Source organism: Rhinolophus sinicus, chromosome 17 (assembly GCF_057876585.1).
Source record: "Rhinolophus sinicus isolate RSI-liver-muscle chromosome 17, RSI-T2T, whole genome shotgun sequence".
Lineage (NCBI taxonomy): Eukaryota > Metazoa > Chordata > Mammalia > Chiroptera > Rhinolophidae > Rhinolophus > Rhinolophus sinicus.
Genome location: NC_142517.1, coordinates 37,761,115 through 37,777,616, shown reverse-complemented (window position 1 = coordinate 37,777,616; position 16,502 = coordinate 37,761,115). Strand labels below are relative to the sequence as shown.

General features: G+C 39.4%; 1 protein-coding gene across 9 annotated transcripts in view; it reads left to right on the top strand.

Annotated features, from left to right (window-relative positions):
- TNIK (TRAF2 and NCK interacting kinase) overlaps positions 1–15,984 on the top strand; it is a 363,868-nt gene extending 347,884 nt beyond the window's left edge. For 8 of the 9 annotated variants that reach the window (XM_019735248.3, XM_019735239.3, XM_074327892.2 and 5 more), the window contains 7 exons: positions 945–1,088; positions 3,530–3,664; positions 6,989–7,089; positions 9,526–9,675; positions 11,487–11,646; positions 11,907–12,046; positions 14,222–15,984. In XM_019735248.3, the coding sequence (XP_019590807.2) occupies positions 945–1,088; positions 3,530–3,664; positions 6,989–7,089; positions 9,526–9,675; positions 11,487–11,646; positions 11,907–12,046; positions 14,222–14,305 (914 nt within the window). In that variant the 3' untranslated portion in view covers positions 14,306–15,984. The remainder of the gene's footprint in view (positions 1–944; positions 1,089–3,529; positions 3,665–6,988; positions 7,090–9,525; positions 9,676–11,486; positions 11,647–11,906; positions 12,047–14,221) is intronic. The other variant, XM_074327900.2, reaches the window with a different exon arrangement.
- The last annotated feature ends 518 nt before the right edge of the window (positions 15,985–16,502 follow it).

Here is a 16,502-nt window from a genome sequence, read left to right as displayed (position 1 = left end):
GTGCCACTGTTTTATAAGCACAAAAGCATTTGAGATGTTAGCGAGAAAGACTGTGAAGCCCAAAAGCTCTTTCATGCGCGATGTGATGGAGGGAAGACTCTGTCCTCTAGAGAAGAGACAGTTATAAAACAACAAGACAGGCGTGTTTAATATTGAATACTATGTAGACGAAAGAGCAGTCATTCATGTTCCTCTGAAGATCGATGCACAGCAAGCAAGAGAAGTTAGAAAGTTACCTGTTCATGAATATAGTGAATTGCGCAGTGGACGTCTCAGTGTGCATGTTATGTCTTGGGGTGGGGGGTATAATTTGCCTAGGGATGAATTTTAGCTATCCAGATAAGGCCACTTACCTGCCAGAGCTTTTGTGATAGGGATTACTGCGCGGGAGTTGGGCTGGACTAGATTTAAATACCTGAGAAGTTCCGTGTAGTCAGTATTTCTGTGACTCTCAAGTTATTGACCCCTTTGGGAGAAAGGGTTTTTCTTCCAGTGGGTATTAAAATGGGGCACTCTGTTCTATGTTAAAGGTGAATAGACTATAAATCACTGCATGAATAGGGATGAAGGTGAACCTTTGAAACTCTTGAGGTGGGATTTATAGAGAGCCAAGAAAGGGGTGAGTGTTACAAGAAAGGAACAAAGGCACATTGTGGTAGTATCACAGCTATGCCTAACACTTTTGGGAAGGACTCTATATTAGGTAATAAATGGCTAGATGTAATAAATGCTGCTACCACTTTATAAAGAAAATTAATTTCATTACCAAGGATATAGTGCTTTAATTACTATGTCAGAGCTACTTCTGCACTCCCTGCTGCAAGACCTACTTGCCCATTAGTTTATATTTACAAGGCACAGTTTTTTAGGTTTTACAGGGACCTCGGATGCAGATGGTTAAAGCCCGTAAAAAGTCAGTCTTAGGGTGCTTCTTAAATTTGCAGGTGTAAACCTCCTGGTGGGAACTGAAAATGGCCTGATGCTTTTGGACCGAAGTGGGCAAGGCAAAGTCTATAATCTGATCAACCGGAGGCGGTTTCAGCAGATGGACGTGCTAGAGGGACTGAATGTCCTCGTGACAATATCAGGTATGTTACTAGGATGACCAGTCCTCCAGGTCTGCACAGGTGGGAAAGATGATCACTTCCTTTCTAAAGAAACAGTAAGTTCTGCCTTTCCCAGCTATCAAGCGATACAATAAATGATAGCAGTATAGCCAGAGTGAGACCACCCTCATTTTGTAACTCTGGACATTCTGACCTCCAAAGGGAAGCCTCTCACCCCAGCTTGAAGTCTGAATGAGGCAGGGACATACCATGACGGTGGTATCTTTATAGGCCTTTAACATCCGCCAGGACCCAGCAAGGATCTTTTTAAGGTTTCTTCACTCCGGTCATTGCTATCTACTCTCAGATGGCGAATATCAAAATGTAGGCTTCTGGGAGTGGGAAGTTTTATAAGCAGGTATTTCTCAGGTCTCTTTTCTCACAAGAACTGCTCTAGCTTATAGTCTACTGATGTTTTAGCAAGTACAGCTGGCCCACGGGGTGATTGAGTCTGCACAAAGGTTGGAATGTGGGGAGCATTACTGCTACACGCTGCAGCTTTCTGGTTCCCAAAAGGAGCTTTAAAAAAAAAAAATAGCGACAGAAGTGAAGGCCTTATTGCTGAAAAGTCAAAAATGAAACCTGAGAGAGTCTGCTTATTGAAAGTTTTTTTCTTTGTGATGGTGTTTGAAGGAATTTAATAAATAGTACCCCTCCTATCCAGTATGAAACCAGCTGTACCACTGCACATGAGAGCCACCTGTGGCGATATGAAAGGTCCAGGATGCACCCCAGACCAGTGGGTCAGAATCTCTTGGAGTGAGTCCCAGGCATCCATTGCTTTCACAGCTCCTGAGGTGTTTCCAGTATGCAGCCAAGTTTGAAAACCGTGACTCGACATTCAGCCATTGTTTTGCAGAGACAATACAGCGTGGCTGGATTGAACCTTGAATAAAGTTTAACTCTTCCGCTGTACTTCTATTTTGAAAAAATGCCTCCACTTGATGCTATAATTCCCTCTTTCTTTTACCTTTCCACTGAATGTTCAGTTTCATTTCTTTTTATTCTCCCCACATAATAGTTAACCAAGTAAATTTTTCTCGTATTATCATTTGAGTTTAATTCAGTGTTCTGGTTAATTGCCTTCTTGATTGCTACACTAGCAAATCAGATTTTAAATCATACATCTGCCAGTCACCTACCCAAAGTGGAAATGATACCAGAAAATTCATGTTCAGGCTTCCTTGTGTTGTTAGTGACACACTCCCATTTTTTAAAGTGTAAGCGTATCCTCTTATCATGAGGCATAGATGGGGAAAGAAGAAAATGAAAATAGGAGCAAAAGATTCTTAAACTGCCCTCAGGCTTATATTGACATAGCACGGAAGAAGCACTAGCTCTCTTGCCTATCCTAGCTATTGTGACCAGTACATAAGCTAGGCTTTTGGTTACGAAAAGGAATAGTAACTGCACAATGATTCTGTAATTTAAGTTGTAAATATATTCTCCGGTCAAATCCAGTGTACAGTGCCTTCATGGTCTTCTGATATATATCACATCTGTAAAATATAAAACATCTTTTGATGCCTAAGAGGAAATCAAAGGAAAATAAGTACCCAAGAAGTAAAGCTGACTGGCCTAAATTTCTGATCACCTAGAAAGAGCCATTCCAAGGGACCTTTTCTTATCTGATACACAGATAATCTCGTGGAGTATGTTGAATTTTGTTCCATGTGTACTCTTCAGTATTTTTAAGATGTTTTCCTATCATACTAGTAATTCTTTATTCCAGGATCACTTTACCAAAGGGAACTTTTAAGTTTTTTTCTAAGTATATATCTTTTTCTCCTTTCCTATTTTTGTTTGGTATTCCTTTCAGTGATCTCAGCATGGTTATTTTCTAAGCCCAGATTGCCTCCATTGAACTTGTTTCTCTTATCTCCTTATAAAATTCCCTTTTTGGTTACTCAGGTAAAATAAAATTACTACCAGCTATCATCTTTAAAGTAACCGAGGAGGCAAATAAGAGGCTCTCCATTAACATATGCTGTTAGGTTAGAAAGCGAGGGGAAGGCAGCCACACATAAGTATGCTACAGTGTCCAGTTGTCAACACCTCTTCATGTAATTAGATCTAGAATATTCTAGAACTCCAATCAACCATTCTGTTACAGAATTAGGTCTTACTGAGTTCAGCAAACACTGCCCTTTGTGTTGAGAGACTAAGAGCAGCTTGCTCAAATAAGAAACCACCTGAAGGTAAAAACAAATTATAAAATGGTTGTTTGTCTAGAATACTTAAAGCTATTTTAATCATAAGTCTTGGCAGAGACAACACTTTGATGATGCTGGGGATACACACACAAACACACACATATACACAATTATAAATAAAAATTAATGAATAAAACAAAATGGAGGTGGGGAAGGATTGAAAGAAAAAGCTGTCACGGGCTTAAAATTAAAGCTCTATTGTTTCAACAGGAAAGAAGAATAAGCTACGCGTTTACTATCTTTCATGGTTAAGAAATAGAATCCTACACAATGACCCAGAAGTGGAAAAGAAACAAGGCTGGATCACCGTTGGGGACTTGGAAGGCTGTATACATTACAAAGTTGGTAAGTCTCAAAACATGGAATTGTTTTATACTCAATGGGAATTATTTGGTTTAGTTTCACTGAGGTTTTTTTTAAAATGTCAGATGTTAATGATGCATTTGTGACCAGTTTAAGACATTGCTGAATCCTGAAGTATACTTATATTATTTCCCCAAAAAAGTCAGATGGATGAAGTTCAAAGGATGAATTCTGAATCAAGTCCTATGCGCCAGTGTAAACGTTCAAATCCACTCCCATCCCCTGAAATGACAATGAATGAATAAAAGTACCATAAACCCACAAGGACAAAGGGACCAGGAGAAGAGAAGCCAGCAACTAAGATGTCAACAAAATTGAACAAGAGTAGTTAGATGACTGAAAACAAACCTAGACAACCAGTAAATGATGAATTTAAGTCTTCAGTGAGTACATTCATCAAAATCAATTCAGTCACTTAACAGAGCCCAGAAAGGCCCAGGACCTGAGGCCCCAGGTGTATCTGAGGTGGAAGTGTAGAGTCAAACTGAAAATAAGAGGATTGTTAGAAAGTTGATGAGCAGCAAGTCTTCCAGAAGCCAGTCAGGCCATCTCCCTCCCCAAGTGAAACAGAAGATGCAAGGTTGGCACAGTCACTCTGATGTTGGGGAATACTGGATTGTGAGGACACACACACACACACACACGCACCCCTTCATCCCCTGTTTAGTGCCCAAATGTTGACAGATAAGCTTAAATTCCCAAGCAAGAGATTGAAAGATTTGTCTTTGGAGAAGCTAAATGGCCAGAAAGAAGATGTTCAGGTACTAATATTTGAAATGCCATGAAAATAAGTTTGCTGTCTGACTTCTTAAAGTGAAGCCCAGCAGTTGATAAACCCACCTATACCAGACGTGGGGAAATACACTAATAGGAAGGAACTTAAATAGAAAGGAATTGAGAGAAAACAAGGCTAATGAGGAGTGAAGTAAAATTTTAAAGAAAGAAACTATAATAACTTCAGGTCACTTGTAAAAACTGTTTTCATAAAAGAAGAATAGGGGCTACTTAAAAAATGTGGAACAGAGTTGGGGGAAGTCATTCAGAGACCAAGAAAAAAATCTTGAAAATTAAAACATATTGGAAAGAATTAAAAATGTAATAGAAATGTTACAAGATAAAGATGAGACATCTCCTAGAAAGTAGAACAAAAAGAAAAGGGCGGGGACGGGGGAAGAAAAGTTAAGAAAATAAAAAGGTCAGTCCAAGTGGTTCAAAATCTAAGTAACATGAGTTTTAGGAAGATAGAATAAGAAATGGAAGGGGAGGAAAGTATCAAGGAAAGAATATAAGAAAAATGCTTATAACTAAGATCTTGAAATCCCAAATTACAAGGATTCATTGAGTACCAAGTATAGTGGATGAAAAAAAAAAACTCACAACAAAACATAAGAATATTTCAGTAACCAGGAAATGAGAAAGTCTTTAAAGCTTCCATATTATAAGTAAATAAATAAAGTTTATATATAATAGACCCAGAATCAAGTGGCCTGGGAGTTAACAGCAGTGCTAGAAAATTAGATAACAGTGGCGCAAGGCTTCAAAATTTTGAGGGAAAGCTTATTTTTACCTAGTATTTTATAGCCCATCTTTATTAGCCAGAGTTCTCCAAGAAAACAGAAGCCAACAGATCTCTCTCTCTCTCTCTCTCTCTCTCTCTCTCTCTCTCTCTCTCGATATCTAGATATTATCTATATATGTCTAGATATATCTATCTAAGTAGATAGATAGCTAGAGAGAGAGAGAGAAGAGTGGAACTATGAAGGATTCAAGGAGAATAAAATTTTCCTAGTACATTACCTGTCATGTTTGACTGTGTTGAAGGCATTTACAGCACTAGCAGAAAGTAAACACATGTGCGTAGAGATAGATAACGTAGAAAATGTGGATATGAAAAAAATGAGGGAAAACAAGAAAGGAAATATAATTATGGTTTACTATGTGCCTCCTCAGTGAAAAATAATAATTTTTTACACAAAATGTTGATGTAACCCCAAATTAAAAATATAACTACATCGAGGGTGTGGAGAGGAAGAAATGTGTGTGTTTGAGAGAACTACCGTGTTTCCCCGAAAATAAGACCTAGCCGGACAATCAGCTCTAATACGTCTTTTGGAGCAAAAATTAAAATAAGATCCAGTCTTATTTTACTATAATATAATAATATAATATAATATAATATAATATAATATAATATAATATAATATAATATAATGAGTACAATATAATATAATACCAGGTCTTATATTAATTTTTGCTACAAAAGACACATTAGAGCCAATTGTCCAGCTAGGGCTTATTTTTGGGGAAACACGGTAGAAAGAGGAGATGGTTATAAGAGCCTAAATCCTTTCCATACTACAAAGTCAGTAGATAATACCTATAACTGAAAAAGATCAAGAAATAACATTATATATTAGAAATATATAAATAAATTGCTAAAGAAGTAGTCGAACGTGTACTAAAGACAGAATGTATAAACAGAAGGGGCCTGCTACAGAAAAAGATCTCAGAGAGCAAGAATTTGGTCAGTTATCCCGGGCCCTCCAGTTTCTTTAGGACATAGAATATTCTGTTTGTTCCGATGTGGTACAAAGAAAATGACAGCCATATGGACTGTCTTAGTCTATTTGGACTATTATAACAATACCACAGACTGGGTGGCTTATAAACAACAGGAATTTATCTCCCACAGATCTGGAGGCTGGAACTCTAAGATCAAGGTAGAGGCAGATCCAGTGTCTGGTGAGGGCCTCTTCCTGGTTCATAAACAGCTACCTTTTCACTGCACCCTCACATGGCAGAAGGAGAGAGGGATCTTTCTAGGGTCCCTTTTATAAGGGCACTAATCCCTTATAAAATTCATAAAAATTAGAATTCAATTTTGAATAATAAGGAAACAGCAGCCTTTATGTCTCTATTCATTTCCTAATTTTTCTACCAGGTCTCAGCTTCTTACATGTGGGTGAACATAAAAGCCAAACAAGGAAACATCAAGGGATATTATGCAGATTCTTATTACAATGAATAGTTCACATCAAGACTTAGTGGCTAAAGATAGTCCTAAGCCAGTTCCATCTTTAGATCAAGAAAGAACCTTCAATATAAAGCAAAAGGCTCTATGTATACTGCAAATCAAACACACTAAAGGAAGTTAAATCGGTATCTATGAGAAAAATCCCACACCAGCAGCGTCACCCTCAATTATGGTTTAACATGTATATTTGCATATTGTGGCTTACACATTCATTAATACAAAAACTTGAATAAATTGATATACTTCTTTAATTTATCATTTTTATATTATAGTTAAATATGAAAGGATCAAATTCTTGGTGATTGCCTTAAAGAACGCTGTGGAGATATATGCGTGGGCTCCTAAACCATATCATAAGTTCATGGCATTTAAGGTAAGCAGGCGTGCGATTACCTAAAAAGGACCTTTTTTTATGTTAGTTTTCTACCAGTTAACAAAATGGTCTGTTTTGCACATAGACTAATATTAATTAATATTCCTATGTATAATAAACCTCCTTAAAAAGTATAGGAACTCTTAGATTTATTATTCTGAAAGAAAAGACTATTTACATGCTAGAAAATTGGGGTATGCCCTCCTCCATTCCAGGTCTATGAGTCATCATCTCCAAGTGGCATTTAGTACAGAATGGTTCCCGGGCAAATCATTGATTGTGGTCTAAGGCAATGAGATTCATTAGACAGCCACCTAACTAGGGCACTGTCTGATACTTGATCTGAAAAAGGCAAATCAACCGCAGCATTGAGTTTCCAGGTCGAACTGAGTCTGTAAATCTTATAATCCTCATAAGCCTTTTAGGGTACAGTCCTTAAAACTCACTTGATGCTCCGTATCCCCAAGGCAATTGGATTTCTCTGAAATGAAGGCTGAATGTAGTCACATCTGAAATTGTCCTCGTTTCTCTGTGTACTTCCATTTTGATGATTTTTTCATTTTTTACTTTGTCTGAGTCTCTACCCACCGTGGTCAGACTGATCCATCAGTCATGAGATTCAACAGGAGTGGGATGGGAATATGCTAGTCCCATTGCCCCCAGATCATGTAAGCTGACCCCCAGAGACCAGAAGGACCAGTTTTTGGGGGGCCCTCCAGTGTTTTCAGCTCTACATAATCTATCCATAGCCAATGTGATTTTATCTTCTGTTCATTTTCTCTCTCTGCCTGTATCTCTTTCTTTCTTGATATCTCGTTGCCCCTCACTTTTCCCCCACTTTTGACTATTATTCCCTTCAACCTTTTATGTATTCTTTCCTGCCACATATGCTATGTGAAGGCCGAAGCTGCCTTGGGAACATTATTAGGCCCTCTTCAGGGCTGCATCGCCCACTTCTTTCTTGTTCCCTTAGCGCAAGGGGCTCATTTGTGATGTTCTCAGGAAGATAGATTCATCAGTGGAAATGGGCTCCCCTCCACAACCCCACTTTTACGGGGAAAAATTTTTGGAATGTATTAGGTTAGTAATAACACTTAAGGGATGACTCCTAAAAGCTAAAAGGGTGCTGCTGTTCTGCCAAAATCTCTCTCCGCAAAAGCTTTTCAATCAAGATTCCATTCCAGTTGTAAAGTTACTGCCCTCAGTTTACTAGCCAAAGTATGAAAGAGTGCAAAATGCTTTGTTCGGCAGGTCACACCCAGCCTGAAAAGAGGGAAGAGCTAAAGCAAGGACTGGAACAAAAAAGACTGGAGTTGGCAGAGGGTCGAGCCCTCCCCTAGGACAAGGCTGTAAGGCTAGGACCTCCCATACTGTGACAATGACGTTAGCAAAAGATGAGGAGAGAGGTGTCTGTTAGGGGCAGTGGCATTACAGTGGGGCACTTGTGGTTTCACAAATTCTTTCCCAGACTTCAAGGCCCAATAAAGTAGAGGATGATTAAATAATAGCAAAGAAAAACAGTAGAACACTGGACAGCTAGTTGGAGCTTTAGCTATGGATCCACACACATAGAGTCTTGGTAAACTTGGCTGGGGCTCTCTTTTTTTCCTTTCTAGTAAAATGCAACTAGCTGACTAAGCATAGTTCTCTGAAGTCATCTGGGTTGTGGCACGTATCCGTCCTTTGTTCCTTGTTATTGTTGAATAGTAGTCCATAGTATGGACATACCATAGTTTGTTGAACCATTTGCCTGCCAAATGATGACAGCTGGGTTGTTTCTGGTTTGAGGAATTATGAATAAAGTTGCTATAAACACTCATGCAAAAAAAAGAAAGATGAGTCTTGAGTCTTGTGATGTTCCACACCCATCTCCTTCTCTATGCCCAAAACCCAAGTCTCAGATCTCAGCATTACATTTAGAGGAAGCACCAGTCTGGTGCCCACTCGCTCCCCGAGGAAGACCAGAGCCAGAGCGTGTCATTCATCCGATCAGGGTTAGCACGGAGCTAGCCCTGCTGCCCACTGCAGGCAGTCTCTGAAAAGGTAGCGGCCACGCATGGTCCTGGCTGTCACATGGGAAGGAGAGGGACCAGAGAAGTGACTGGACCTCCTTTTGAGGGAAAAAAACATAAATAAACAGAAAAGAACAGCAGCACCCAGGCACCAAGTTTTTGATAGATGATGACAGTATCAAAAATTGACAACTGTAAACCACTTCGCTGCCCTGGAAGACAAGCGGTGGAGAAAGGGGTACAAATGGGTGTTAGACCCTTCTTCCTACAGCCAGGATATGAATAGACCTAAAATTGAAAGAGAAATTTCCTGGCTTTTCAGCTTAAGAAAGTCAGACATTAACTTCCATCAGGCAATGGCTACAGGAAAAAATTAAGATAACCTCTTTGAATGATGTGTACACTCATGGGGTGATTTTTAAAGTCTTTTGCAGATCTCCAGCACAAACCACTGCTTGTTGATCTCACGGTAGAAGAAGGTCAAAGATTAAAGGTTATTTTTGGTTCACACACTGGTTTCCATGTAATTGATGTGGATTCAGGAAACTCTTATGATATCTACATACCATCTCACGTAAGTTCCTGGAAGCAGAATGTCAAGGTTCTCTGTACAACAACTTGTCTGTATAATGAGATTTGCTTTTGCTCATTTTTATTGGAAGTCACACTGATATTTACTAGTCAGTAAAGCAGATGGACTTTTGGCCTTCACTAAATAGACAATGCTTTTAATAAATAAAACATGTAAATTTAATTTTTATGACAACTCACAACTGAGTAACACGTAATAGTAATTATTTTCCATTTACTAGACATATTGTCTTATTGGACTTTAGATTAAAATACATATGGTGTTTTTCCTTCAAGGGCATAAATTCTGTATTTTAAGCAAGTACAATAGAGGAGTTCCTATTTTCAGTTTTTGAAGCAGCATTGGTTCATTTTATGTAGGAGAAGGCCAATGGTCCTTTTCCTGCTATTTTTGTTCCTCTTTTCAACGTGAGGACAGCGTCGTATAGTGAAATCAGACACATTGGAACGTGTACCCTGGCTCTAGCATGCATTCATTTTGCAATCATGGACCCATTAGGCAGTCTCTCCAACCCTCAGCTTTCACATCTATAAAATGGAGACAAAAGGACCTATCCCATAGAGTTATCAGCAACATTAAATGAGGTAATGCAGCTAGCGTATTTGACACGGGTCCCTGCAAATTGTACTACTAAGATTGCTATACTGACACATTGCTTGAAACATGACTTTTAAATGAAAACACTGCACGTTGTTTCACTTAGTAGGATTAATGCAGTGTAAGCTTCATTTCCTGTATGTAACGCCAAGGCTAACATACATACAAACTATTTATCAGGAAAGTCTGAGACCAAGTCTGTTGCTAATTGGTAGTTTGAGAGTTTAAAGACTTTATTCCCAAAAGCACATTAGAAAAAAAAGTTGTTTTAGTACATCACACACACACACACACACACACACACACACACGTCGTTCATTGCTGCATTACAGCTTTTCACAGCATGTGTGCACGTGTGCACACAGAACTCACAACTAATGTTCTTGGTGAGATGACTGGAGCATCACCACGATCATCCTTGATCCTCTCATCCCTACCCACCATGCACCTGTGCGACTGCCGTGACATTCTCAGCCAGGATATGACAGCAGCACCACGTCTCTTTTCCTAGAACAAGTCAATCTACACTTATTTCAATAGTAAGACTTTTTTTAATGAGTCGCAATTTACATTTTTTTCTAAGCAAACCATTAATTTGGATTATTTTCTTATTCGACATGCAGATAAACAATCTATGGTTATATGCTTATAGCCTATTTTGTAGGAATATGTTTTGGTCCCGCCTTTTGGCTCCATGTAAGCTGTCTCCATCAGATTCAGATGGTTTGCATTCTCCTCATCGTTTTTGGAAGCAGATGAAAGACATATGATTTTCAATGTCTGTGAGACCTGTGCTCAAATTCTAATTCTACCACCAAATATGAGTGCAGCTTTGGTCAAGTTACATAATCCCGCTGAAATGCCGTTGCCTCATTTGTAGACAAAGATATCTCCCGTGAGGAGCTATTCTAAGGACTAGAAATTGTATGTGTAAAGGGCTCAGTACTTGGCACATAGTAGGTGTTCCAGAGTTGTTACTTTTAGGAACAGGTAAATTGGATCTCAACCTAGTGTGTAAGTTTGTATTTACCATGGTATGTGACAGGTTGCTGGTTAAGTTAAGCCAATCAAATTGTCAGTCTCTAGAATGAAAATGGGAAAAGAAAACCTCTTTTTTGCTATTCTTAGAGATTAGTAGTCAAGATGTTTTACTTCTTTTTAGAAAGAATAATGCCTGACCTTTCTTTGTCTTCTAGATTCAGGGCAATATCACTCCTCATGCCATTGTCATCTTGCCTAAAACAGATGGGATGGAAATGCTTGTTTGCTATGAGGATGAGGGGGTGTATGTAAACACCTATGGCCGAATAACAAAGGATGTGGTGCTCCAATGGGGAGAAATGCCCACGTCTGTGGGTAGGTTAACCATTCCTTATCTCCTTCAGCAGTTACACCCCCCAAATGAAACGAAAGTCAAGAAATGTGAAACAACCATTTGATTCCACACACAGAAAAAAAAAAAAAAAAAAAAAAAGTCTGTGAATAACAATTGTAAGACTTGCTTTGTCTGTTTATCTCAAGTCATTTGTCATTTTTGTGGTTAAGATGTGAACAGATGCTGTGAGTTATTGCCCATCTAATGTTTTTAATGCAGTTTTGGAAATTCCTTTTGACAGCTTACATTCATTCCAATCAGATAATGGGCTGGGGCGAGAAAGCTATTGAGATCCGGTCAGTGGAAACAGGACATTTGGATGGAGTATTTATGCATAAGCGAGCTCAAAGGTTAAAGTTTCTATGTGAAAGAAATGATAAGGTAAATCCGTTTCAACATTTGCATTAGTGTTTGCATTTTAAGAGACCACCAGGTACCTGTGAAACCTTCATTTTCCTTTATACTGATTTGAATCACATCTGTGTTAAATGATCAATATTATCTTGAAATGGCATTATTTGGTTTGATTTATGTGAACCCTCAAAATATGATATTCACATATCCAAAAAGACAAACACATTTAAAAATTTCTTGTGAACTCTTAGTAACTTTTGTGGCCTGTGGGCCCTATGATGACTCAGCAGACACCCAAATTCTCCGAAGCACTTAGAAGAGTTGGTCCATCTTTAATCATCTCACACTGGGTCAACTTTACATTCTGCTTTTAGACTTTTCACAATGTCACTATCAGGACCTAACACATCACATTATATTCACCTTTAAATGTAAAGCATATGACACATAAAAATATAAGCTTTTTTAAAATGTCACCCATTCCTTAAGGAATGCACAATCACAAACTCAACTAGTGCCATGTCCTGTGTCATTCCAGCCATGTTTCTTCTGAAATGTCATAGGGGACTGTTTTCCGATGAAAGTGGCGGTGTCCGTCTGGCATGATCGGTCATCTCAGGAGGGTATTCTGCAGCCAGGCCGTTTCTCCTTTGTCTTCCCTGTAGACTAACCCAGAGTTTTTAGTAACTAAGCTGTACCGCATTTGTGAATTTATCCTTTGTGACTATGGCCAATTTAGAAATGCTGTCGCCAGAATAGCAGACATAAACACCTGTAGAAAACAATGCGATGCTTGAACAGACGTACATCCCTTGGCCCACGCCAGTTCCCCAGAGGCCAGGCTGGTCTTAGTCCAATCCTAGAGGTATGAGTCTAGACTAGATTCAACCCTGGCCAACTACTCTGGTCTGGTGTGGTCTGGGTGGACAATATCTGTGGGTGGTGAGAAGATGGTTCCAGAGCCTGACCAGAGTATGTCAGAAAACAGAGTGGACCCCTAGTAAAACTCTAGCCCCCACCTAGTTTTGGGGGATCATAAGATCCAGGCATGGACTCCCACCGTCCTAATTCATGGAAGACCCACCCCAATGGGCCATGCCTACATCCTCAGGAACAGGCTGGGACCAACCACACCAGTACCTGGGGCCCGAGGTTTAGAGCCCAAACTACACACAACCTAGAGAGAACAGCAGCCCTTTCTTTCCCTCATCATATTACCGTGGGTCCTCTGTGCTTCTCTGCTTTGATTCATTGACCCGAACAGTAGCTTGACTTACGTAGGTAGCATGAGCTGAATGACAAGCATTTCCACAGAACTTCCTAAGAAGTTACTGGGAGAGGCAGCATTCTTCTGAAAAAGTTGTGGAGTTGAAGTAGCAGAAACTTTATACTAGTGACAAAATAAATGCCTTATTGGCCAACTGAAGAGCTACGCCACCTCCAGAATATTATTTTCCCAGGGCAGTGGTACATTGACATTCAACTCAAGCTAGCAGCAATCCAAGTTTTGCTCATTTCTCTCAATTATTTGATAAAATGATTTAATAGATCCACACTTAATGGACTGTGGTTCTTATTAATACCATTATCTCCTTTGGCCTAGGATCAGCCTGCATCAGCAGAGAAGCCACACATTAATTCCTGAAATGCCAAAGTGAATAGACATTGAACACCTTACTCTGTCTGACCACAACCATTTCATTTGTTTTAATTTAAAAAATTGAGAACTGATGTTATATGGTAGTCAGTAGGCCCCAAACACCCCCTTGACTTTGGGAATTTGAAAGGATTCTCTTCAGTCCTAAAGTCGTCTCTGTTGTCATTATGGGGGAGAGAAAGACAGCCTCTGTGGCTTTCCAAAAATGAACAAAGGACCTGTTGTGTCCTAGGCCAGAAATCCAGCACATTTTCCTAGCACGAAACTCCCTTTTAAAACATGAGTGCCCACAGGATGTTACAAATCAAGACACAGCCCCTTCCCTGTCCCCGAAGGCCAAGACCACAAGAAGGAATAGTAACAATCACAGTAATAAAGGCAGGAGGATGCAATATGTGACAAGGCACTTCATAAATACCAGCCAATGAGTCCTAAGAGCTGACACATGGCAAGGATAGGACATGTGAGAGAAAATGGATGGACGGTTGAAGAAAAGAGGGAAAGAAACCATGCAGTTGAACTAACTTCTTTTTAATTTCAAACAGGTATTTTTTGCATCCGTGCGATCTGGAGGAAGTAGCCAAGTGTTTTTCATGACCCTCAACAGAAATTCCATGATGAACTGGTAACAGAAGAGCACTTGGCACTTATCTTCATGGCGTTATTTCTAATTTAAAAGAACATAACTCATGTGGACGTATGCCAGTCTAGAGGCAGAATCAAAAGGCTTGGTTGAACATACCGCTTTCCCCTTTTCCTCTCCCTCCACCCGTCCCAATACAGTCCATCTTTCAATGTTGCAGCCTGGTTGAGAAGGAGAGAAAAAGGTGGCAGGAATTTCCAGGAGATCCCCAAGAATGCTGCGTTGTCTGTGGACAGAGATGGACATGTGCCCTTCGGAGTTAGGGATAGAAACAAATATTGTGTGCTCTTATGACTAAGCTGTGTTATGGTGGATTTTGAGTTTTGTTTTGTTTTGTTTTTTACCTTTTTTCTTTACCCCCTTACTTTGTAAGAATGGGGAGAAAATGCATACTGAGAAAGTTAGTGCATTTTAATTCTGACTGCCTGCTAGCTTTAAGTATATGATATGTTGTAAATTTTTCAATTTCAAATGGTGAGACACAGCACAATAAATATACCTTATCTTCTTACACTGAAGGCCGTAACTGCACAGTGGGGTGATTTTAGAACTCTTGCGCCTTCACCAACCCAAAAGGTTGCTGTTTGATAGCAACTAGCTAATGAATTTTTAAGAAAATTACTAGTTTTCCCCTCTTTTGGGAAATAGGTTTTAAATGGCTACACTACTAGCCTTAGACTAATAAAATCAACTCCCATTTTTGTGAGTCTGACAGGCCCTATTTTTATATGGCCCTGTGCAGAATGGAGTGTGTTAAATGGGTTAGTAGTGCCATTGAGTTGAGTTGGCTCTAGCAATTGAGGGACCATAACACAATTCTCCCTCAGCTATTATGCAATAGGTCAGGGCATAAGATGGGATGGCAGATAAGGTCTTACAGAAAGAGCTTCGGGGAAACAAGCTAAAATATACATATAAGTACACACACACACACTTTTTTTTTAAATGCACAAAGCCTCCTGGCTAAGGAGGTCTCACAATTTAGACTTCATTAGGAATGAGACTTGGTTGATTTCTGTCTGGGAATTGGGGAATGAATGACATCCAAGCTCCGGTCATTCCCAGCTTTCTCCTGACGGTGCCACTTTCTCAAGATGAAAACTGTGACTGGAAGAAAATGATAACAATAAATGTTTCTGAGCTGCTTACGCTCTCTCGGGTTAGTGAGAGAAGGGATGAGACTACTGTGCCTGCTTGAGACACAGCAGGCATCCTTGGTTCAGATTTTATAGAACTTGAAAGCAAGGCTTTGGCCAAAATTCTAAAACCCTAATCATTTTACCTTCCTCCAAATTACCCAACATATGGTAAACAACATTTGTGCAGAGATACGTGTGTATTTAGTTCAGGTTGACTTGTGTCCTTATAAACTCTCACTCAGATGATTTGAACATTTATGTGACTGGGATTTTTTTCCAACGCTACAAGCATGGCTGCCTGTGGTATCAAGGTGTTGCAAAAAAATGATATCTGTGTTGCGCTTCCTGTTTTAACCTACCTCGTTTTGTTTGTTTTGTTTCACTGTTCATCACAGCAGTGTTATCTCCAGGAGACATATAGAGAGCTCAACTGGCAATCTCAGGTGTATTTAATATTCTCTAAACAAAACAGTAGTTGACCAAATTGTTCTGAAAAATTGCAAAGAGAATCTAACAACAATAAAACTAATGTGGCTTGTTTCTGGAGAAAACAGTTAAACAGACAAAAAAAAAAAAAAAATTCTGTGATCCTACTGATTTTGCCTAAATATAAGAGCAGCTGATAATACTATTAATGAGAACGAAATACACATTAGGAAAATGGAGCCATTTCAATTCTGGTGGTTTGAGCAAGGGCGGGCAGGGAAGGGGAGTTCTACTGGTTTCTGAAGTAGATGATGATGATGCCCTCCTGTAAGGTGGTTGTCGTTTGCATTTATTTTAAGCAGGTAGCACACAGAAATGGAATTGAGGATTATCTTCAGGCGATCACCAAGATATCCTCGTCATGGTCCCTTTAGCAATCAAAGGCAATGAAATCCTCCCGTTCTCATTTTTACTGCTGTGATTCTGCTGCTGAACAAGATTGTCTTCACAAATTCCATGCAACAAATTCAGCAATAACTTTTTGGATTGAATTTAGCAACTACTATAATTGGATGCCGATGTGGACAAAATAACATACATTTGGTTCTCAACCTCGAA